At 49.6% G+C, this 23,096-nt stretch overlaps 4 protein-coding genes across 4 annotated transcripts; 3 read left to right on the top strand and 1 right to left on the bottom strand.

Annotated features, from left to right (window-relative positions):
- The first annotated feature begins 1,167 nt into the window (after nucleotides 1–1,167).
- On the top strand, nucleotides 1,168–6,765 carry LOC111256780 (probable pectinesterase/pectinesterase inhibitor 17). Its single transcript, XM_022825318.1, has 5 exons — nucleotides 1,168–1,465; nucleotides 1,601–1,717; nucleotides 1,800–2,269; nucleotides 6,281–6,342; nucleotides 6,561–6,765. The coding sequence occupies exons 1-5, from the start codon at nucleotides 1,168–1,170 to the stop codon at nucleotides 6,763–6,765; spliced, it is 1,152 nt and encodes a 383-aa protein (XP_022681053.1).
- Nucleotides 6,766–13,879: 7,114 nt separating this feature from the next.
- LOC101755673 (E3 ubiquitin-protein ligase ATL4-like) lies at nucleotides 13,880–14,878 on the top strand. The gene has a single exon (XM_022825317.1). It carries the CDS (start codon nucleotides 13,895–13,897, stop codon nucleotides 14,876–14,878), a length of 984 nt encoding a protein of 327 aa, XP_022681052.1. The 5' UTR covers nucleotides 13,880–13,894.
- Nucleotides 14,879–16,389: 1,511 nt separating this feature from the next.
- Nucleotides 16,390–19,283, top strand: LOC101759856 (renalase). The gene is given in 8 exon segments (XM_014804811.2): nucleotides 16,390–16,751; nucleotides 16,841–17,113; nucleotides 17,363–17,489; nucleotides 17,916–17,988; nucleotides 17,990–18,299; nucleotides 18,457–18,578; nucleotides 18,661–18,799; nucleotides 18,922–19,283. Coding segments are annotated over 8 exon segments (1,533 nt in total). The 5' UTR covers nucleotides 16,390–16,445; the 3' UTR covers nucleotides 19,105–19,283.
- A 190-nt stretch (nucleotides 19,284–19,473) lies between these two features.
- Nucleotides 19,474–22,633, bottom strand: LOC101759449. The gene is made up of 2 exons (XM_004963024.4): nucleotides 22,207–22,633; nucleotides 19,474–22,093 (listed from the first exon to the last, which is right to left on the bottom strand). Exon 2 carries the CDS (start codon nucleotides 22,039–22,041, stop codon nucleotides 19,762–19,764), a length of 2,280 nt encoding a protein of 759 aa, XP_004963081.1. The 5' UTR covers nucleotides 22,042–22,093; nucleotides 22,207–22,633; the 3' UTR covers nucleotides 19,474–19,761.
- Nucleotides 22,634–23,096: the final 463 nt, after the last annotated feature.

Raw genomic sequence — 23,096 nt, 5'->3', positions numbered from 1 at the left:
GCCTCGCTTGAGCAAATTATTCGTTTCCTCCTACGTTTGCCACTGTGCTTTCCGTCGCCCACGTTTCGACGCTGCAGTGGGCGGGCCTCCTCGCGGGGCGCTGCCGCGCGGTGCATGCAACCAAACACGCTTCATGCCCAACAATATACCGTAATTATGAAATTTCAAGCATGCAAGCTATATGCCTCTATTTTGCTCGCCGATCCACGTACCCCAAGTCAAGTCGATCTAGGTGCGCATGCATAGCCTATACAAAGTGAAAGATATATGTGTGTGGGTGGGAGAGGGCGGAGGCACATGCATGGCAGCTAAACGTGCTTGGTCTGTTTGCATATTGGGCGATTGGTGATGATCCATCTTATAGGCATGAAATGGATGGATGCCTAATAGTTAATAACGTAGGTGGAATTAGGATCGCAAGACTCTGTATGTGTCTCTCATTTGATGCATGGGAACGGATTATTGAACAATACGATGCAAGCTAAGACGGCGATCATTATCTCATCGATTTGCACGGGCCCTGGGTCCACAGGTCCACGCGGCCATATATGAGAAAACGGCGCCGTCCTGCACCATCCCTGTTAACACCCTTCTCTCCTTGATTTGGGATCCAGGAAGCTAAGTTCGGTGGCGCGGGGACCTCTTGGTTCGATCTGGGTGGCCACAACCACAAGTCCTGTTGCGGATTCTCAATTAGGGAGGTGCATAGTTCAATTTTGGTGTCGATTTGTGCAGCACCAACGCCAATTCTTGTTGCATGCATGAATTTCGATTTGGATTGCCAGGGTTCAAGACCTTGATTTTAACTTTTTTTCTGCATATATAGTTCAATTTTGCCGTCGTTGAATGGTTAAAATCCTCCATAGCTCTCCATGTACACGCGTACAAAGATAAGCACTTTTAATTGATCTCTAAAAATGGTGGACAGCTGTATATATCTTCGTGGGGATGTATATAGCCATCCTTCCAGCTGGCCACCCATTTGGGTCTATATATACGGCGGGCGGGCGGGCGGTCACCACGAGTACGTCCATCCAACTAGCAAAGCAAAGGTAGCAGCAGCTAGTAGCTAGTGCGCGAGCTGAGAGTGAGAGAGCTGAGAGTAGTGAAGCGCGCGCATGGCGCCGGCGGGAGTGATTGCGCTGACGAGCGGAGGAGGCGGCCGCCATGCTGCGGCCGAGCAGGAGGAGGCCGGCCGGCATGCCGCGGTGGGTGGAGCCGCGTCTCCGCCGCCTCGTGGGCACCCGGCGTCACAAGGTGGACGCCGTCGTGTCCAACGGCGGCGGCAACCACTACGCCACAATCAACGAGGCGTTGGCCGCCGCGCCGCCCCCAGCTGCCGGTGCAGCGTCCGCTCGCCGCTACGTAATCCATGTACGCTCCGGAACCTACGACGAGATTGTCAACATCACGCGGAGCGACGTCACGCTCATCGGGGACGGGATGGGGCGCACCATCATCACCGGTAACCGCTGCAATCACACCGGCCACGACATGCCCCATTCAGCAACCTTAAGTCCTGCTCATCACTCTAGCCTTCCTGCATATGCCTGCAATTAACTACATTAGACATGACACTGTTTAATTTGTTTATTTGCAGGCGTTGGTGGAACTGGTTTCATGGCTCGAGATCTGACGACCAAGAACACCCACCGGGTGGATGCGGGTCCAGCGGTCGCCCTCATGATCACGGCGGATAGATCCATCTGCTACAGGTGTGAGATTGACGGTTACCAGGACACCCTCAACGCAGACTGCAGACTACAACCGCTAATTTTATCACACTTGTAACATTTCAGGGACAGTGGACTTTATTTTTGGGTATGCAAAAGCTGTTTTTAAGCAATGCAACCTTCTGGTCCGCCTTCCGGCGGCGCGTGGCCACTGCGTCGTCACGGTCCAGGGCCGTGACGCGCCCGATGACCATTCCGGTCTTGTGTTCCAGGATAGCACCGTGGCGGCGCTGCCGGGCGTCAACCTTGCCGGGGTGCCCACCTATCTTGGGAGGCCGTGGAAGAACCATTCCCACGTCATATTCATGAACTGGTTCCTCGAGGGAATCATCCATCCTGCTGGCTGGAAGAGGTGGGGAGACAACGACCACCTGGACACCATATTCTACGGTGAATTCCAGAATTGGGGGGACGGCGCCAACACCCAAGGGCGCATCAACTGGCCGGGATTCCACATAATCAAGGATGCTGCGGAGGCGGCGAACTTCACCGTCCAGAGGTTTATCCAGGGCGACGAGTGGCTTCCTGAGTTCGGTGTAAGTACAAGGGAGGCCTGTAGTAGCATGCAGCAGCTTATGCGTGTGTTCGTCGTCTGTGTGTACTCCCGTCCATGTATACTCCCATCTCATGTATCGCCGACGCGCGCCGCTATAATAGGCATACCATGTACTCGATGACCATCAAGTTAACCAAAACTTGCTGCTACTACTATGGGACTCCGGCCGGCAGCACGTGCCCATGGCTCACTCAGTGCCTCTAAAATTAGGGGGTGTTTGGTTGACTAGGATCTCCTAAAATTCCTATCACATCAAAGGTTTAGATACTAATTAGAAGTATTAAACATAGACTAATTATAAAACTAATTGCACAGATGGAGACTAATTTGCGAGACGAATCTATTAAGCCTAATTAGTACATGGCAATATGATGCTATAGTAAACATGTGCTAATGATGGATTAATTAGACTTAATAGATTCATCTTGTGAATTAGCCTCCATCTGTGTAACTAGTTTTATAATTAGCTCATATTTAGTCCTTCTAATTAACATCCAAATATTCAATGTGATATAAATTTTGGTCCGGACTAAGGAACCAAATATCCCCTGACCTGCCGGAAACCGAGTAACACGAAGTGAGGCATCAGGGCCACCTGCCGGCACCAAAGATCGCATGGTGACACGAAGAGGAGGGGGGGACACGAAGATTAGCGAGGCGAGTCGCCCAATTAGGCTTTTTAGTAGTAGAGATACATTTAGCTGGTTTAGGGTGCCTTTGGTTGGATTTTCCAACCTGTTTTTCTTTTGCGAAAGTCAAAAGCTAACCAAAAGGTCTAAAAGTCACATGTGCTTAAGCCAAAAACAGCTTTTGTTCTAGTACAAAACCAAAAGCACTTTCTCCCCTACTTTCAGCTGCTTTTGGGGTAAAAAATTTACCCAACTACCACTAATTATGAAAGATACCGGTTCGTTTCTATTTCCCGTCACCCTTCTCGTGCGCACCGCCGCTCGCCGCACCGCCATGGGCGGACCCACGACATACTTAGGGCATAGGCCCTGTTTGTATTTGCTTATTTCCCGCTTATCAGTGGAAATAAGCTATAAGCCCACCCAAACACCTTGCTTATTTTTTGCTTACCACCCAAGCTGCTTCTCCCACAATCTAGAATACTACTAGCAGTTCGCTTTTCCTCTAAGCGGTCTCGGAGGCGCTTCTCCCGCAAGCCATCCGATTTTCCCCGATACCCCTCACCCCCGCACCATCTACCGCGTCCGCCGCCGGCCCCGTCCGCCGCCCACCACCCTCCACTGGCTCCCTTCCCTCCGACGGGCGACTCCGTCCTCCCTGCCACCCACCGGCCATCTTCCCCAAGAAGGCCGGCCATGGTGCCGCAGCTCCCGCCGGCCCCCTCTGCGGCCAGCACCTTCCGCAGCCGGCCTCGCCGCCGCTGCTCCCGCCAGCTCCCTCCGCGGCCGTCTTCTTCCGCGACGCGGCCGGCCATGCCGCCACAACTCCCGTCGGCCCCCTCCGCGGCTGTCTTCTTCCCCTCCGCGGCCGGCCACGCCGTCGTAGCTCCCGTCAGCCCTCTCCACGGTCGGCAGCTTCCGCGGCCGCCCACGCCGCCACAGGTCCCGCCGGCCTTCCGCGGCCCCCCACGGTGCCGCAGCCCGGCAGGCCCCTTTGCGACCGTCCCACGCTGCCACAGGCATTGGTTCACGAACAAGCAACTCTACCAACTCTACCGAGAAATTCACTGAGAGAAGATAAACCTGAAAAAAAATAAAGGAAAAGAAAAAATACTTACTATCAGCCTAAAATGAGCTTATTAGCCTAAAATAAGTGGATGATATTAGAATTATTATCTTCTCCTCAGATTCACAACAAAAATGGGCTATTATCAGCCTCAGGGGTATTCAGGTCATTTCATCAGTCAGGATAGACAATCGATACATAATAATTAGGATTGCCAAATACCTAGCTTATTTAGACAGCAGATTCTCCAGACAGCAGCAGGCTTATCAGATAAGCCTGCTTGCCAGATAACCGAGTTCCAGAAAAACGTATACAGGGCCATACTCGTCCTCAGCTCTAGTCTTTGCGAGTTGTGCCACGCGGTCGCCGCCTCGTGCTTCGCGTCGCCGCCTTCGCCGCCTCAACTCTACCGATGCACGTCGGCGGCCGACCGGCTCCGTTCCTCATGCTCCTCTGCTCATGCAGCCCTGCCCACACGCGCCGCTGCGCCAGCTGGAAGGAAGCAGGCAGGTTGCAGGCAGCCACAGCCGGCCGGATGGAGGCTGCCAAGCAAGCGCCTCTCAGGTGTTTATCTAATTATCTTCGAACCTCTCTCTAATCTCCAACGATTTGTAGTTTCAAGTTTCTATTCAATACATTGATTGACATTTTGGTAGTGCAATTTCAGACCTACAGTCCTAGACTTGCAATTGGTAATGCAAATTGCAAAATGAAGAGGAGCGGGACTTTAGCATGTTATTTCCCTTGTGTTCCTGTTAGGTATTTATTTTTGCGTGTTTTCTTAACAAGCCATTTTTCGTGGACGAGAGCTCCGCCGTGGGGTGGACTGACCAGCGGGAGGAAGAAGAAGGGGCTCGTCGGTGAGAGAGGAAGAGAGTTGAGTGGGGTGACCGTGAATGACATGTAGGGTCCACTCGACAGTTTATTCAAAAATTACAAAAACGGCCTTCTACTTTTTTCCACAACTACTTTCTCACAGCTGCTTTTCAACGGCCCATAGCTCACAACACTTTTTCAAAAGCCACAGCCCAACCAAACACACCCTTATCTGGGTCCAAAAGTTACGAGAGGTTAAGCTAGTTCTCTAGCTCAGTTAAATTACGTAGATAAAATTTTGTTGGTCGATTCAAACAAAACTAATTAGAACTTGCTGCCGACTTTTTTTTTCGTTTCATTTACAGTTGAACTTGTCCTGTTTGAATAAACTAGAAAAAAAATAAATGAACGAGAGCCAGAGGTATTTTTCCGGTTTATTTACAGTCGAACTTGTCCTGTTTGAATAAACTAGAAAAAATAAATGAAAGAGAGCCAGCGGTGAATTGTGTTCGTTTTTTGAAAACTTTTTTGCCTCGGCATGTCTCACCGGCTCGAGAGACCATCCATCAACACGTGGCAAAACCTGCCCCGTCCGCTTGCACCAGCCCCGCATCGGATCCAAATCCAACGGCCACGGTTAAAGCCCAGGGCGCACTCGGCTGGCCGGGCACGGGAGTGGGTGGAGGGCTTGGAGGCAGCTTTTGCCGACTTCCGGTTCCAGAAGAGGAGGGGCGGGGGAGGTTCTTCTTGGAGAAGGGGGCGGGGAGCCGAGGAGGAATGATTCGAGAAGAGGCGGCTTGCTGGCCGTGCAAGCGGGGGTCGGCGCCTCCGGGACTGCGAGGTGGGTTGGATTCTTCGACGCACGCACACGTCTTGACCTTGAGGGTTTTATTTTGCTGGAATCAGTTCCGAGAGGGGGATGGGGTTAAGTTTGATCGGTGTTCTCACGAATGCAGTGCGTTGCGGTCGTCTCGGGGAGGGATTTTTTTTTCCTGCGGTGGGTTGAATTCTTTGACGCACGCACACGCGATGAGGATTTTATTTTGCCTCGGGTTGTCGTGGAATCCTGTTCCGAGAGTGGGATGATAGGGTTCGGTTGTGGAATCTAGTTCCAAGAGGGGGGATGGGGGATGGGGGTTCGGTTTCATCGGTACTCTCACAAATGCATTGCGTTGCGGTCGTCGTGGGGAGGGATTTTTCTCTTCATACGTGTTTCTATCCTTTTCCCGTGTTCATTGGCCTATTTTTTTTTCGTATTCGTCCATTGTGTAGGGAGCGGATTGTTGGCACACTTATTGGCCTATTTTTCCCGTGTTCGTCCGTCGTGGGGAGCAAATTGTTGGCATGTTTATTGGCCTGTTTTTTCCCGTTTTCGTCCGTCGTGGGGAGCGGATTGTTTGGCATGTTTATTGGCATGTTTCTAGTGAATTCAAGTTCGGTTTTGTGCATGCCATTAAGCTATTTTTTGTTTATGTTTCAGTGCCAGCTGCCAGGTCCCAGCTTCGCCGACCAACCGACCTATTTCAGTGAAGAAGCTTCAAGGTATAATGCTTATTTTGCAAGTCACTGCAATCATTGGAGCTAATCGCCTTTCCCTGCATCATCAAGCGCATTTTGATGTTTGCGGGCCTCAAAGCAACAAGTTGTTGCCTTCTATGATCTAAAGTTGATGAAACTAGAACTCCATCTGTTTGTTGGTTCGTATATTTAGTAAATCACACACACGTTATGGACCCGGCATGGCTCCCCATGTTCTACAGCAGAGATCCTTGTGAGCTTCCCATCCCAAACCTAGCTGCTGCTGAAGAACTCTTGAAGTATGCTCGTGAAGAGGATAACAGGAAGAGAAGGTTTAAGAAGAGCCAGCGGGAGCATCCAGGACCAGCACCTCGCATAGAAATTTTCGACGCTCTGGTTCGCAGATTACGGGCCGCCAGAGGTGAAGCTAGAGTATGGACGACCTGAGTGCATACTTCAATATGTATATGTGTAAAAATTCATGTCTAACCTATACAATGACAAAACGGTAACGGTAAAAATGCTTACTAAAATAATGTATCTGACCAAATATGTACTTGACTAAAGTTTATCTTAACTAATACTTTTACATCTTTTTTGACTTAACTAAAGTTTATCCTAGCTGATGCTTTTACAGTTTTTTAGGTTTAACTAAAGTTTAGTCCACCGATTAACTCTCTTGTTTGGTTGAATTAGTGCTAAACTTTAGCCTTTGAATGCAAATATAGTGATAAACCCAAAGGCTTTTGGTGGGTCCTGTCTCTCAGCTGACTGTTCGGTCTTTATTAATTATACTACGTTCTGCATGTATATGTTAATAATTGGTCTCGCTCACTGTTGAGAAATCAGCTAGGAGGGAGGGGAGCACCTCTATTTATATGTGCTCATGATCATTGTGGTGTTGCCATGTGGCAACTTCCACACTCTTCAATACAAAATATCCTAACTCTAGAACCATCCTCATATTTACCTAATTTCTTATATTTCTAACATACTAAAATATCTAGTTTTAAAGTATTCTACACTTCACCATGAAGCATGACAATTATACCTCATGCATTATTTCCAATTTTCTAGAACCTTCTTACTTTGCCATGATCTTATCCTTATACATGGAAAAGTTAGTTTCTTGAGATCTCCACAATCTTCTAGAATGTTTCAAGTATGCATTGCATATTTCAACACTCACCTCCTGCATACACTGCATTGAATTAGCTGCGTGCAGCAAAAAAACTTGTTGGATCATATATTTATTTCGTGTCTGACTCTGTAGCAGCTACGAGCTCCCAACCCGCACCCCGTGCCGACCCCAGCGACATCGTGGCATTAGTGGCCATGACACCAAAAGGAGGTATGCAATTGTTTCTATTCCTGGCCAATAAACAAGATGGAGTGTGTAGGATCGGTATGCAATTGTTCATTACAGTAGTAGTTTATTCTTTTTGCCATGGATCAATAAAAGTAGCTAGAGTAGTCGGTCTGCAGTTAGTTGATTTCATTTGATTTAACTGTTACCCACAAATAAAACACATCTATCTAATTAATGTAAATGGTAATGACATGCATGGGCAAGAATGGCGTCGAAATGCAACAGCTCTACTCTTGTGGCAAGGCTGGTGGAGCAGTGTACATTCTTGACAACCGTTGCTCCTCCAGGCTGCTACTCGGCGTTGCTGGACACTGTAGACAACCCGGACTCGGACCGCGGCTGTTTCTGCAGCGTCGGCGAGTACGTCACCTTCGCCGAAGCCAACCTCGGCATCGATTCGGTGTGGATGCTTTAAGGCACGTGCGGGGGCCGCAAGGAGGCGGTTCAACCGCCGGCTGCTGCCCCTCTCCCCCCTCCGCCGCCATCATCCCAACTCCTCCGCTCCGCCAGCCGCCATCGCCTAGCCCTCCGCCGCCCGAGGCGCAGCGGCCTACTGGACTGTCTGGTGGGGTGTTGGTTGGGATCGTGGTGGGGAGCATCGTCGGAGGCACCCTTACGATTGGTGGCGTGATGTGTTTGGTGTACAAGTGCCGGGTAATAGGTGAAGCAGTTAATTTTATTATGTATACTCTACTGTATTCACTTGCATTGTTTTACTTTACTTTGTGGTGCGTGCAGAGGAGGTGACGCCCACTGTCGAGTGCAAAGCTAGAACATGGATGACCTGAGTGTGCACTTCAATATGTATACGTATAAAAATCTATGTCTAACCTATACAATGATAAAACGGTAATGGTAAAAATACTTACTAAAATGATGTATCTGATCAAATATTGTAGGAAAAAGTGTTAGGACGTGGATGATTAGTGCATCGATACAATAATATTAAGGGATCGATTTGCACCAATTAAAATATGAGGGACACTTCCAAAATACTTGAGAGATGAAAAATACATATTTCCAATATTATTACACCAATTCCCCAATTCGATGATTTTGTATATTACTCCAATACCTCAAGTCTCAAATATCGATGGATCTTTTCTTAGTTGCTTATTTGTTGCAATTTGCAAAAGCAAAACCTCTAAATGCAGACCCTAATATTGCAATTTACATGAATGAATCAGAATTGGTGACCAAAGAAATTGAAACACTACCCTATTACTTCAAATAAATTGATTTGCACTCAAAACATTCGTGAGGAAAATCAGTTACATACCATTGAAATTTGGAGCAAAACAAGATTCCGAAAGGATGCTGTAGCGGAGAGAAATAGAAAAGAAAGTTTATGAGCAGCTCGAAGCCGTGGGTACCGATTTGGCGAGTAGGCGTGCTGCAGCGACCGGCGATGAGCGAATGATGCCTCCCCATCTTTTGCGACTTGCAATTTGGAACCTGGACGATGAAGTTTTTGCGTTTTGAGCAACCGCAATTTCGCGGGTGTCGTTTTCCCAACCGGGACTAATTAATCAGGACTAAAGGTCTCCATCTTAGTCGCGTATCTTTCACTCGGGACTAAAAACCTCCTTTAATCGCGGTGGGTAACACCAACTGGGACTAAAGGTGTCTCCACGGACTACAAAATTTAGACCAGAACTATCTTTAGTCCCGGTTTCAAAAACAACCGAGATTTTTGTTGAGAATGGAATGTCGTTTTTCTATTGGTGAAACTCTTACTTGTCATGCGCGTGACACACTTAGGCTTGTTAGCAAACGACCATTGGCCAGTTCGCGTAGGTTTTTTCTAATACAATGCTTTGAACTACCCCGTTTATTTATTGCGCTATCCTGCCTGAAAAAAAAAGTATGCAAGCGCAGCAAGCGTGGGTTGCTGAGCTGGATGGTGGTGCACACATCAGAGTTTAGGAAGTACACAGTGGTGGAAATTAAGTTCTAATCTCTAAAATTTTATTTTTTTCATGAGCTGGCCGGAGCGGCTGCTCCAAGGTCGAGGGCGCTAGCGGGAGCAGCCGGGTGGTGTCCCTGCCTGGGCGCGACGGCGTCGACGGTGTGATCATCATCGATGGCGTCGACGGTGTGATCATCCTCAGCGCTCCCACGCGTACCATCTCCGACGGGACCATCCGGTTCGACCCACCTCGCCGCGAGGGAGTCGGCCTCCTCGGCGTGATCTGGCGTGGCGCCGCACAAGGTGCTGGCGAGGGAAGGCTGGATCCGCTCCACCAAGATGGCATGTTCGGCAGCACGGCGGGGCTCGACACCTACGAGGTCCTTGGCTTCACCGAGACCGAGCCCTGCGGCTGCGGGCTCCCTCAAGCCCGCCCCCCGCTTTGCTTCAGCTGCGAGCAGAGTTCCTCTGCGGCTGCTTCCTCTCCTCTGCGCCACCACCTCACCGCCACGATCAACTGGCTTCATTCACTTCTCCAGCGAGTGAGCGCGAGAAACCAGGGGCCCGGCTTCACCGCGCACGAGGACGCTGTCTGGAGCAGCCGGGCACCCCAGCCTGAGCGCGATGGCGTTGCCGGCTACGAGGTCAGCGCCGACGCCGACCTACTCGATGCTGGTTCGCGCAAGGACCTGCTCACTGGCGTCGCATCCTCAGCCCACCACCCCGCGCACGCCATGAGGACGACACCGTATCACTATCATCAAAGGAGGTTGATGTCATCTGGGAGTGGGAGAGGGGGGCACGCCCCGCCGCCCCAAGGTCCGTACTGGAAGCATGGCCGCATCATACTGAAGCGGCCGACATTCCAACCCACCCATGTCCCTGGTCACCAGGCTAGCCTGTGAGTATCCAAGCATCCATTTCACAAAGCTAATGACATTGCTTACTTGCGTTTTTATGCGTGAATTGGAACTCATTAGTTCAATCCAGTATCATACATGGGTGAATAAATGTTGGTAGGATCAATTGGCATAATGGCATTTTAACTACGAGGTCAAAGCTTTGAGGTCATAATGATAATATTGTATTCAGAGTGAAAATTCATGAAACTTTGGCCAATTTGCCACTACTGTCCTATTCTGTCATTATTGTGTTTTGTCAGATTTAGTCCAGGTTATCGCAATTTACATGTATCTCCTTGCATATTTGTTCAGTTACACATTAGAAACATCAGTATTATTTAAGTGTCTTTCTTCATTTTTAATCCCCATGCATTCTTGAAATAAAATAGTAAAGCCATCAAGAATATATACGATCAGTACTCACTAGTATGCTTTTGCCATTCAAGTTTTTGCAAAATTAGTGAGAGGTGGCAAGTAGTGTATAGTATGTAGTACTGGTCTGAGATCATTAAGCAAAGAATATAACAATGGCATTGCATTTGTAATTCATTAGCATGCATTTGCCAGTCAAGTCTCTGCAAATTTAGTTAGAGGTGGCAAGTACTCCTTTGTTCCAAAACGTAGGACATTTTAGTTTTGTCCTAAGTCAAATTCCTTTAACTTTGATCAAGTTTGTAGGAAAATATATCACATCTGCGATACCAAATAAATGTACTATCAAGGTGGATTTAATGGCAGCAATTTGATAAGTGTTAATTCTTGTGGTCTTGTTCTGTTGTTCATACACTCAGAAATTTCAATGCCAAATTCAGACTATTGACTATAGATTATCTTATTCCATGAAGAATGATCAACTACTGAAAATAATATACTTCCATGCCTAAAATTGGATCTAATTATCACTATGCAAAACATGAAAACACAGAAAGAATAGTTCACTCAGATAAAAACATTTCAAACAAGGCAAATGCAGCCTACTCTCTAATTCCAAAATTGATCATTTATTTTGTCTTTCGTCTATACTATCAGGTGATAGAAGCGATAGGCAGATGCATTTGCATCTTCTTGCATCTCAAAACAACGCAATGTTGAAGCATCACAGCTTTCAGCTATCACAAAGCAAATGAATATACCTTGCAGTCATTCCGTCGAGCAGGTTGTGTGCATCCTTCACTCTAGAGTTGGTGAAGGCAGTGGCTGCTGCTTGCGGGAGCTACAGGTTGCACAAAAGAGGATGCTGGGGTTGATGCCGGCTTCATGGCGTTCAGCACCTTCCTGCAGGCCACGCCAGTGGGGGCATCGAGCTCGCAGCATCATGTCGTGCTAGAGCCATAGCGGCAGGCGACGTCGTGGCCGTGCTCGCAGGCGGCGGTCGGCCTGGAGGTGGCGCCGCGGGACGGGCAGGGCGCCAGCAGGGAGCTGTGAGGGCGCCGGAGACAAGGACAGCCGCGTAGGCGCGGCTGCTTGTGGACGGTCGGATTGCGAATTCAGACCGACGTGTCCTGTGTCATTGGGCGTGACAAACGCCCCGAAATACCTAGTCTCGATGTGTGGCCCAGGAAGGCACTGCTCTGCTCGAGCAATAATCGTGCAGGAGGTGCCAACCAAGATATACCTTCGACTGGTCGAGTGCAATTTTTTGTGGCCTTTTCTTCTGTGAGATCAAAACTTCATCATCTCAAGATATAAGAAGCCTATCAAGTTCCTATCTTCAGTACAATGTTTCATTCCATCAGCGCAGAGCAGTTTTGCATCAGTGCCTTCTGATATACCAATGATTCAGCGACGAGACTAGCGTAAAGAAACCCAACACGAAGAAAAACAACAATCTTGAGCAGTGCAGAAATTATGTTACCGCCCTTTGAGGATATTAATCTTAGTTATCAGTAACGACTCAAAGGGCACAGTAGAAAAGAAGGAAGGCATGCCTGGAGGCTGGAGGAGTAGAACTTGCTTTGTGGCTTATGATCATATTGGACCCCCAATGGATGAGCAGGAAGGCATCTGTGGGTTACAGGCTTGAGCATAGAAGCAGCAGTACGAGTCTTGCGAACCATGTAGCATTCCCTTTGCTCTTTCTTAGAAGTTAGAACATTGTGCGTTTACACAACTCTGGACGCTATGTTACCAGTGACCAGTCCAAAATCATCAGCGCCAGTTCAATACTGTTAATTACACCCTGGTCAAATTTTGTTCTTTTAATGCAGACAGCTGACTGCTTGCGCTTGGTGAGTCGTGGTGTGGAGATAATCAACCTGAAGTTCTGAAGGGTTTGCAGTGGATTACTTTTGAGTTTTAACCAAGTTCAAGGTCATTATATCTGCCAGTTTCCCGGGTTAGACTTTCAGAAGCCAGCAGTAGCTGAAAGTCAGCTGATGCTGAGCCTACAATGAACTCCAGTTGATGATTTTGCAGCGATCGTCGACGAATCTTGTAAATGATGAGCTATTGAGCTGGGTTTTGTTCCCAGCAGTTGGTATATTTCTGTTACCTGCATAATGTACATGCACCATTGATGTATTAGTAGTTTTGCTACAAGCTATGGTTATACTTCTCTCCATTTGAAGTTTATCGGTCCGCATGATCTTAATTTCATCGTGCATACAAAGTTTGATGATATGAAGAAAATACAGCATAATAGCAATCAGGGCTATATGAAACATCACTAGATTACACAAAACGTGGCAGTGATGCTGTTTTTTATGAAGAAAAAATAGAGCATTAGCTATGTGAAAGACAAGGATCAGTGTCTCAGAAAATTGGTGATACTGTTCACCAGGCAAAGCAACAGCTCATACTTGGCAAGGTAATATCATGACTGTTAATTCATATATTCTTCTGAATTAATAAGGCAACTAAATTAATGCTACGTCACCAGAAGATTACAAGTGATTTTCCCCTCAGCTGAATTTGGAAATTCCCTTCCTAATGTGTCACGGCGTCACGGGCACGGGCACAACCGGGCGTGTTCGAAATTTCAAAACCCTTCCGCGATTCGCTTCCTCAATTTTGCTTTCCACTTCGCAATTAATGGCGCCGCTGCCCGCCGACGACGCCCCGTCGCTCACGTCCGCGCTGCTCATCACCGGTGGCGTGCTCCTGCTTGCCATCGCCGCGATCGTGCTGTTCCGCTACCTCCTCCGCCGCTGGGCAGCTTCGTCGTCGTCGCGTCCACGGCGCGCGCCGTCCGAAGCGGAGGCGGGGGAGGGGGCGGCGGGGAGGGAGCAAGCGGAGGCAGGGGAGCCCACGAGGGCTACCGCTGCGGGGAGGGAGCAGGTGGAAGCGGTAGGGGCGGCGCGGAGGATCGCTGCGGCGGTGAGGCGGGCGGAGGCGCGTCCGGCGACGGAGCGGGTGGAGGTGGAGGGGGAGCGGCGGGAGGCTGGCGCGGACGAGGACATGGAGCTCCTGATCGCGTCTCTGCCGTTGTTCACCATGGCGTCGGCGCTGGCGGCGCTGCCGAAGAACTCCCCCGACTGCGCGGTCTGCCTGTCGCCGTTCGAGCCCGACGCCGGGCTGCGGCTGCTCCCGACGTGCCGCCACGCGTTCCACGCCGCCTGCATCGACGCGTGGCTCCGCACCAACCCGGTCTGCCCGATCTGCCGCAGCGCCGTCTCGTTCCCGCTCCCGCCGCTCCCCGCCCCCGCCGCCGCGGCGGGACAGGAGCCGCTCGGCTCGCGGACGAGCAGCAGGAGCTTCCGCGTCGAGCTCGGCAGCGTCAGCAACCGCCTCTCCTGCTCGGCCGCGGGCGGCGACGGCGACCACCGCCGCACCTACTCGCTCGGCGGCTCCTTCAACTACCGCGTCGACGAGGAGGTCGAGGCCATCGTATCCCGCATCGTCCGCCCCGCGGCGGCGCCCAGGCTGAGGCCGGCGGCCCCTGCGGCGCCGGCAACGGCAGCCCACATCGAAGCTCTGGCGGAGGCGGTGGGGTCCCGCGGGTGGCTGGGCGAGTACCTGGACCGCGTCGCCGCCTCGGCGTCGTCCCTCTCCGGGCGGTGGAGCGGGCGTCTGAGCCAGGGCCGCCGCAGCCACAGCCGCCGGCACGACGACTCGTGGCGGTGGGACCCGGAGGCCGCGGTGGCCAAGACGGCGACGCCAGCCGCGGTGACAACCCCCGGCGAAGAAGAAGCCCCCGCGGAGGCTGCGAGGTCCCGCGGGATGGGGGAATCCCGGGACCGCCGCGACAACCTCGCCTCCTCGGCGTCGTCCCTCTCCGGGCGGTGGAGCTGGCGCTGGAGCCTGGGCCACCACGGCCAGCGGCGCGACGAGTCCTGGCGGTGGGACCTGGAGGCGGCGTGCCGCGCGCCGCGGGAGGAGGAGGAGGAGGAGCGGGAGCCGGCGGTCGTGGCCCTGGGCCGGTGGTGGATTTTGGGCTTCTAGCCGAGATCATGACTTGCACGACTGTTAAAGCACTCGCTCGAGTTAGGTTACTAAACCCAACGGCTAAGCCCTGTTTAAACTTTGTTTAGCTTGCCTCTTTGCTTAATTGAGTTTTAGCTCAACACCTGTTACTGTAAAGCCTCTCTCATGCTTTGTAACTAATTACTCTCTCCCTACCCGTAGAACGGTACATCTGCAAATTTAACAGAATAAATTTGCAGCCATTTTATATTTTATATAAAACATAACAACCTGCTTGATCGGTAGTTAGCACTTAGCACTAGAGTTCGTTACGGTTGAAGAAATAAAAGCCATCACATGTATCCTAAACAATTTCTAAAAAAATCCGTGTGATTCTTTAGAGATTAACCTGTAAATTTCAAGCTATGGATCTTAAAAAGATACAGTGATGACCAAGTCGTTAATAACGTTATTGTACCGAAGATAGCAGGTATTGATTTTATTGAAGCATGGTTTTTATTGAAGCATGGTCCTGACCTAAGCGTATCTTTTTGTTAAGAAGAAAAATGAACAAGTTCTTGCAACGCGGGTCTTCCCGAGCACACGCACACGGATGTTTTACATATTGGATGCTACATTGCGCAAACCAAACACAACTAAGGAAAGGGCAGGGGTACTAGCATGGAGCTAAGGTGGTCGCGCTCCATCAGCTGCAGCCGGCCATCCTAGGACTGCCATCAGTGTAGCACCGTCTTCAATCCAGAGCTGTGAAGTCTAATGAAATGGATATCACACTTAAAATAAAAATCGGACTACAAACCATTACCTTGGTATCTCTACCTCTCTTGCATCTGAAGGCCGGCTAACACATGGTCGCGTGGATTCGGTCACGCGTGGCCACCGCCTTGACTTTGCGTCTCCCTCCCATCGCATCATCATCCTACCACACTGACGGGTCGCATCGGTGTCCTGTCGTGTCAGCCTGGCGGACTAGCCTTCCTTTGCACTAGATGCCGGAGAGAAGGGAGAGGAAAAAAAGGAAAAAATAGATTACTCACCGACGGTGGGACCTACATAATTCGGTGGAAGGGAAGGGAAACAGAGAAGTCACTTGTCTTCTTGGGAACGTCTACGGAAACCATCTACCATGTGTAACTTTAGAAACTATCAAGATCACAAGATGCTAACTAATGGTGTGATTATTTTGCGCTTAACTCCCGCCGGCCGGCCACTTTTCTTAATCCTAGCGAGGCGTCCGTTTCCCCTGCACCTCACCAAATATGTTCCCTATCTTCTCTGTGTTGAAAACGTGTTTCTCACTCTCCTTTAACCAGTAATAGGGAACAATTGTTTTTTAAATAGGAATAGGGAACAATTGTTTCTTAAATACATGTGGAATATGCTCTAGGGCCAATTAGGTTGGAAAACCGAAAGAAAAAATAAGTAAAATTTTTGAGAAGTTCGATTAGAGTTGGATGCTGTCCGCTTGGTACAATGGGGTTCATATTTTTTTCACTTTTCTGTCGATTGAAGAATAACAGAAATCCAACCCCGTAATCAGATAACGGTCCGGTTCGCGGTCTCGCATTTCGTCGAGCAAGCTGTGATGCCGCCGTCTCCTCTCCTCGCCCCTGCCACCGCGCTCCCGGCGGCCCGCCTCGCCAGGGTGGTGGCCGCTTCCTCCGGCAGCGGAGGAGCGACGCAGAGGGGACCCCCGCGACGGGGCCGGCGCGGGAAGCCCGGCTTCTCGCGGCAGTCGGCCATCAAGAAGAGCTTCCACCAGGAGCAGGTGGTGTTCTCCACCCCTGTCCCCGCCGACCCCACCGTCGCCGTCATCGGCGGCGGCGCCTCAGGCCTCGCCTGCGCGTCCGCCCTCGCCGCACGCGGCGTCCGCTCCGTCGTCTTCGACACGGTTCGACCCGCCCCCACTTACCTTCCCTCCCCTCCCCTCACTCCCATCCAGCGCGCGAGGCTCACCGCACAGGCTCGCTGCTGATGCAGGGGATGCATGGCTTAGGGGGTAGGATGGCGACCCGGTTCGTCGAGGGCGGCGAGCAGCTGGTGTTCGACCACGCGGCACAGTTCTTCACCGCGAGCGACGAGAGGTTCCAAAGGCTGGTCGACGAGTGGCTCGATAGAGGGCTGGTCCGTGAGTGGAGTGGCTTGATCGGGGAGCTCGAAGCCGGTGGCCGTTTCAAGCCCATACCTTCGTCAACGCCAAGGTACATCGGCGTGAATGGGATGCGCTCACTTGCAGATGCCATGCTGCCTGAGGTATATCCAACTCCACCTTATGCAAGCTCCGGGGAATGTAGTTTGAACTTTGAAGTGATTCGTAATTATCCAGTTTCCTGAGCTATGATTCAGTAAATATTGCACCCATCATATCCTGCCAAAGAGGTTTGTTCTGATTTTATTTTCTTATAGTTCAATCCAATTAGCATGAAGTACAACTCAATTGTCTGCTGAACATTGGCTGATGAATGCCCATTCAATTGCTGAATCGCATGTCACATTGTGCAGTCTGATATGATTAAAGTTGTGCGGCCTTGTTGGATAAGCAAACTTGAGCCATTCAATGGCCTGTGGCGCTTGTTTGAGAATGAAAAGCCTCGTGGTGAATATGATGCAATTGTGATAGCTCATAATGGTCAGTACAGATTCCTTTCTAATAGGAAAAATATTGTTTCTTTAGGCAAAGCACAATTGCATAATTTTGCTCATTTTCTAAAATTAGGTGGTAAACTTCTGCAGCTCAGCCTTTTCCACTCAGTCTTTGTTTATACTCTACATGTTTTGGGCAACCCTGATGGCTCACATTATTAAATAAAGTAGCTCGATGTATAAAGAGAATAGCATTGCTTAAGTATCACATTTGCATTATAACATATATATATATATATATATATATATATATATATATATATATATATATATTATTTCACACGTCCATAGACCATAGTTATGCCCTCCCCTGACTTCATTGCAGGAAATGTGTGTCTTTTTTGGCAAACCAAATTTCTAATCTTTTTAGTGGCATCGTATTCCTAGCTGATCCTTCTGTTACACTGATCAGGGAAATGTGCGAACCGTCTGCTCTCTACATCAGGATTGCCATTGCTAACAAAACAAATGAAGGTATTGTGGTTCACTATTGCACAAATTTTGGAATCACGAGACATATACTTATCTTCCATTTCTTACTGAGTCTTATACCTTCAATGATCAGAGACTAGAGCTCAGTTCTGTCTGGGCACTCCTTGCGGCATTTGAAGATCCTCTTCCGATCCCACATGATGATTCTCATGGAGCATTTGAAGGAGCGTTTGTGAGAGATGTTGATTCCCTCTCTTGGATGGGCAACAATACCCTTAAACTTTTTCCAGCGCAGACGGGCACACCTGAGTGCTGGACATTTTTCAGCACTGCTGCTTATGGAAAGAGAAACAAAGTCCCGCAGGTGGCTTATTTGCTGAAATCTGTTAGTCGTATAATTTGGTTGCACCACCCAATATTATAATTACTTGACAGACAGCAGATTAAAAGCCTAGAGATTCCAAGATTATTTCAGCTTTATATGTTTTGAGCTCTCTAATGGATTAAACTTTTAATTTCAGGAAAATATCCCAAAAGTCACAGCAGAAAAAGTGAAGGAAGACATGCTTGAAGGAGTAGAACATGCTTTGGGGTTATCCAAAGGATCTCTTCATCAACCAATTTACACAAGGGTGCAGTTGTGGTATAACAAAATGCATTTCTTGAATCTCTTCTACTTCTCCACTAAGTTGAAACACAGTGACAAACTAATGTTGAAATCGCAGGGGTGCAGCTCTGCCCATGAACACTCCAGGAGTATCTTGCATATTTGATCCCCTTGGACGAGCAGGCATTTGCGGTGATTGGCTTACAGGTTCGAGCATAGAAGCTGCAGTTTTAAGTGGAATGTCTCTTGCAAACCATGTAAGATTCAGATGTCCTTTGCTATATAGAACATTCTACAGCACATATTTATCATTAATGAGAAGCTAACTAGTGCTACGGCTGACTAAAAGAAAATAATATGAATTACATTGGTAATGCAGATAGCTAACTACTTTATGAGTCAAGGTGAAAGGCCTGAAGAGTTTGCGATCGGTTTGCATGAAAACCTAAGCCAAGTTGAAGGGCATGATATTGGTCAGTTTCCCGGGTTAGACTCTCAGAAGCCACAAGTAGCACAAGCGAAGCTACTAGTAGCACAAGCTCAGTTGATGCCGAGCATATGATGAACATTGATTGGCAATTTTGTACTGATAGTCTGATGTAGTTTGTAAATGATGAGTTGATTTTTATTTCTTCTTTTTTTGTTACAAGGAACTTATATATCGTAACATGCAGAATGTACATGTATCATTGATGTAGAAAATTTGTTTGAAATTTTATCTGGCTAACGCATAATTCCTCATCATGAGAAAATACAGCATAACAGCACCACATACATGTAAGAGCCAGAGAAATCGAGTACAATTCACATCTACCACATAATTTGTAGTTTTGTGAAATGGCTGGTAGGAGTCGTAGTTTTGTTACAATTAGGGCAAGAATGTTGTATTTTAGTGAAATTTACTTAAATATTTGAAAAAGATATTTGGAGATAAAATTAACTGAGAAAGCATCAACTCATTCTTGGCGATAAAACAAGTATCTCATTACTCATATACAACAATTCGAGAAAGTAGACACACTATTTCCCTCGATTTGGCAAGAGATATATATAACTGAAATTAACATTATAATCCAATGCTAGAACGGCAGCAGTAAGTATATAGCCGAAGACGCCCACCTGCAAGCAAGAAGTTTGCACAATAGACACTAAGTTCTAACTTGTCTCAGTAATACTGCAGCTATTTGGGATTTCAACACTGCATGTATGATGACATTGTTCATATTGGAGCAGCACATGTAGTTCTGAAGTGTCCTATCTGGTTGCAGCGACTGCAGTGAACGACTCGCTTGACTCGCCCACGGTCCTCCGCGCGGACCCTCTTCTTCCTTGGCCTCCCTAGGGGCCTCAATGACTTTGGTGGGTTGATGATTATCTCCAACTTGTTCTCTTCAGCCTGGCCTTGGCCTGCGGTTTCATTCCAGAGGGTCTTGTCTGGGATTGGGTGTATGGTCTGCGAGTATGTCTTGCGGTATGTTGCTACGGTGAAGCAGCTCTCAGTGTAGCGGTGGACGTTCTGTCTGCAGGAGAGGAGCGCCGCCACACCATGAGCACAGGGTACCCCGTAGAGCTGCCATCCCCGGCACAAGCAGCATCTGTTGCGGATGTCCACGATATTTGTTCCCTCGTGAGCCGAGATGACCTCGAATTCCGCCTCATTGGCTCGGGCCACCTGGTAGCCCCGCGCACGCTCAATGGCCTCTTGGACACGGCGCTCAGCCAGGGGCACAAGGATTGTTGTCCACTGCATGCTTGCTTCACGCCGTTCGTTGAACCACGTCATTAGCTGGCGACGGATGCATTCCATCATCTGAATTATAGGAAGGCTAGATGCATCCAGTATCCAGGAATTTAGTGACTCGGTGATGTTTGCTGTTAGGTGTCCGTACCTTGTCCCCTCAAAGTAAGCTGTGGCCCAAAGACGAGGTGGAAGATGCCTTATCCAAACAACAGCTTCTGGTGAGGTGTCCTCTATCTCCAGCAGCTTAGTTTCAAACTCTATCACAGTCAGTGCATGAGCAGCTTCCCAGAGAAGGTTGACAAGCTGCGGATTGCTGAACTCCTTTTTGAAGGTTTCACTAACATGGCGCATACAGAACCCATGGAATGCAGTTGGAAAGTTGAATTCAACCCCATCAATAATACCCTTCCGTCTATCTGATAAGATGGTGAGCCTTGGCATGTTCTCTGTGTTCTTCTCCAGCAACTCATGCAGCTCAGACAAGAACCATACCCAGTTCTCATCAGTTTCCTCATCAACCACGCCAAATGCCAAAGGAAAGAGAGCACCATCGCCATCAAAGCCAGTTGCAAGAAGCAAGGTACCAAGATACTTGTTTTTCAGAAGGACCCTGTCAAGCCCAATGAGTGGACGACATGCATTCACAAAACCAAATATTGAAGCATTGAATGATATGAAGAGCCTCCTGAAGCAATTGTCATCTGGGTTTCCATAGACTCGAGCAATACTTCCTGGATTTGTTCTTTCCACCTGCTTACAGTACTCAGGCAGGAGACGATAGCCTTCCTCAAAAGACCCTCGAACTGCAGCCATGATGCGCTCCTTCCCTCTCCAAGCTTGCTTGTAGGATAGTGTGATCCCATGGGCCTTGTGTATTTCTTCCAGAATTTCCTTGGGCTTGCATTGTGGGTTCTCACGTAGCCTTTCTTCAACAGTGTTTGCAACCCACTGAACAGATGCCTGTTGATGGCCAAGATGGTTGATCCCCACGCAGCTGTGGTTGTCATGTATGGTTCTGATGGAGAAGGTAGGCACACCAGGGAGCTTTGCAGCATGTATGCGCCACGGGCAGCCCTCAGCAGCACACTTAGCAGTGAACCTTGTCTTGTCAGACTTCACTGTCTGTATCTCAAAGTGGCAGGCGATGGCAGTGTTGCGGATGGCCCTGCGGCAGCTCATAACTTCCGGAAACTCCTGCCCCACTGCAAGCTGAAACTCGGGGCTCACAACCATGGTCCGTGACTGGACAACAGGAGCAACTGCGAGAGGAGCCTGGGAGAGGTCATGTGGATGCAGTGCGAGTTCATGAGCCTGCTCAAGTGTGAGCTGGTCATCCAGATTCTGATCGACGCCAAGGTGGTGCGTCTCAGCAAGAGTCAACTCGTGGCTGTCCGACAACTCAAGCTCATCGTGGTGGTGGCCCTGCACATCCAGTGCTCCGGAGTCCCCCTCATGGCCCTGCCTCAGAGCCAGCTCCCCACCATGGTGGTGGTGGTCGTGCCCGAGTACCAGCTGGTGATCGTCGTCATGGTGCCCCAACCCCAGGTCATGGTCGTGCGACTGGCCAAGTACAAGTTCATGGTCGTGTTCATGGGACTGGCCCAAGACAAGGTCGTGGTCGTGGTGGTGGCTGCCGAGATCGAGCTCGTGGCCATGGCCGAGGCCCAGCCCATGGTCCTGGCCGAAGTCGTGGTGGTTCTGCCCCAGCGCAAGCTCCGCGTTCTGCCCGTGCCCGAGGACGAGCTCGTGGTTCGCCATCGCCGATCAACGCGCCAGCAAAGACGCAGCTTTTGAGTGATTCCTGACAAAGCTGCCAAGTCAAATCGACCCGAATCAGTGACGAAACACATGGATAAACAGTGAATCCCACGGACAGGATCCAAGAACAAGCTCAAATCGCAGAGACCAAAGTCAAGAACTCACCGGAAATCGCAGCGGCGGCGACTATCCAGTCCCGGCGGACACAGCGGCGTCGCAATCCGGCCTCCTGCAACTCCGCCAAGATCCAATCCCCTCTGCCGGGAAAACCAATCCAACCTTTTACGCAGCCATCAGCTCGGGACTAGCCACAGTCATCACCCCCCAGCAAGCAGCCCGAATCGCCAGGAGACGCCGAGACCAAGGCAACCAGGCAGGCAGACACCCCGCGAGATCCAAGAAGCGTGACCCGCCCACCGAACGGCGCCCCGCCGCGCCGGCGCGGCGTGGTGAGGGAGCTGCGCGCGAAGGGAAACAGCGGGCGGATTTGAAGGCCGTGCAGGGGCAGGGGGTGGTGGCAGCGCGGAGGGCAAAGAGAGGAAGAAATTGGGGGACGGAGAGACGAGGGGCAATGGTGGAAGACGGGGGCGGCGGGGTGGAGGGGATGAGACGGGAGGGGAGGGGCATTTAGGTCAAAGCCGGGGCCGGAGGGATGCGGAGGGTTGGGTGATTTCCCGATTTGCCATTGGCGGAGTTGGGCCTTTTTGGGAACCCAATTTGTGTTGGGTAACTCGGTACAAAAGGAAGAAAATTGACAAGTTCTCCATCCATTCTCCACTCAAACAAAAACGTTCGGCTAATTGACGCTATTCTAACATGCCAATGGTACTTGGTTTCATGCTTTTTTTTTCTACTGTAGGAAGACATTACATTTTACCGGTAAAATGTAATTACCGTCCACTTCCCTTATGTTTTGATTTTGCCACCACGTGGTGCATTGTTTGTGGAACGATATGGATAGCCAATTCATATTTGAAATTCACCTCGAAATTTCCGATTCAAAAAAATGAAATTCAAAATGCCTGAACTCAAAATGATATATAATTTGCTTTGTC

Source organism: Setaria italica, chromosome III (genome assembly GCF_000263155.2).
Source record: "Setaria italica strain Yugu1 chromosome III, Setaria_italica_v2.0, whole genome shotgun sequence".
NCBI lineage: Eukaryota > Viridiplantae > Streptophyta > Magnoliopsida > Poales > Poaceae > Setaria > Setaria italica.
This window is presented reverse-complemented; position numbering and strand designations above follow the sequence as displayed.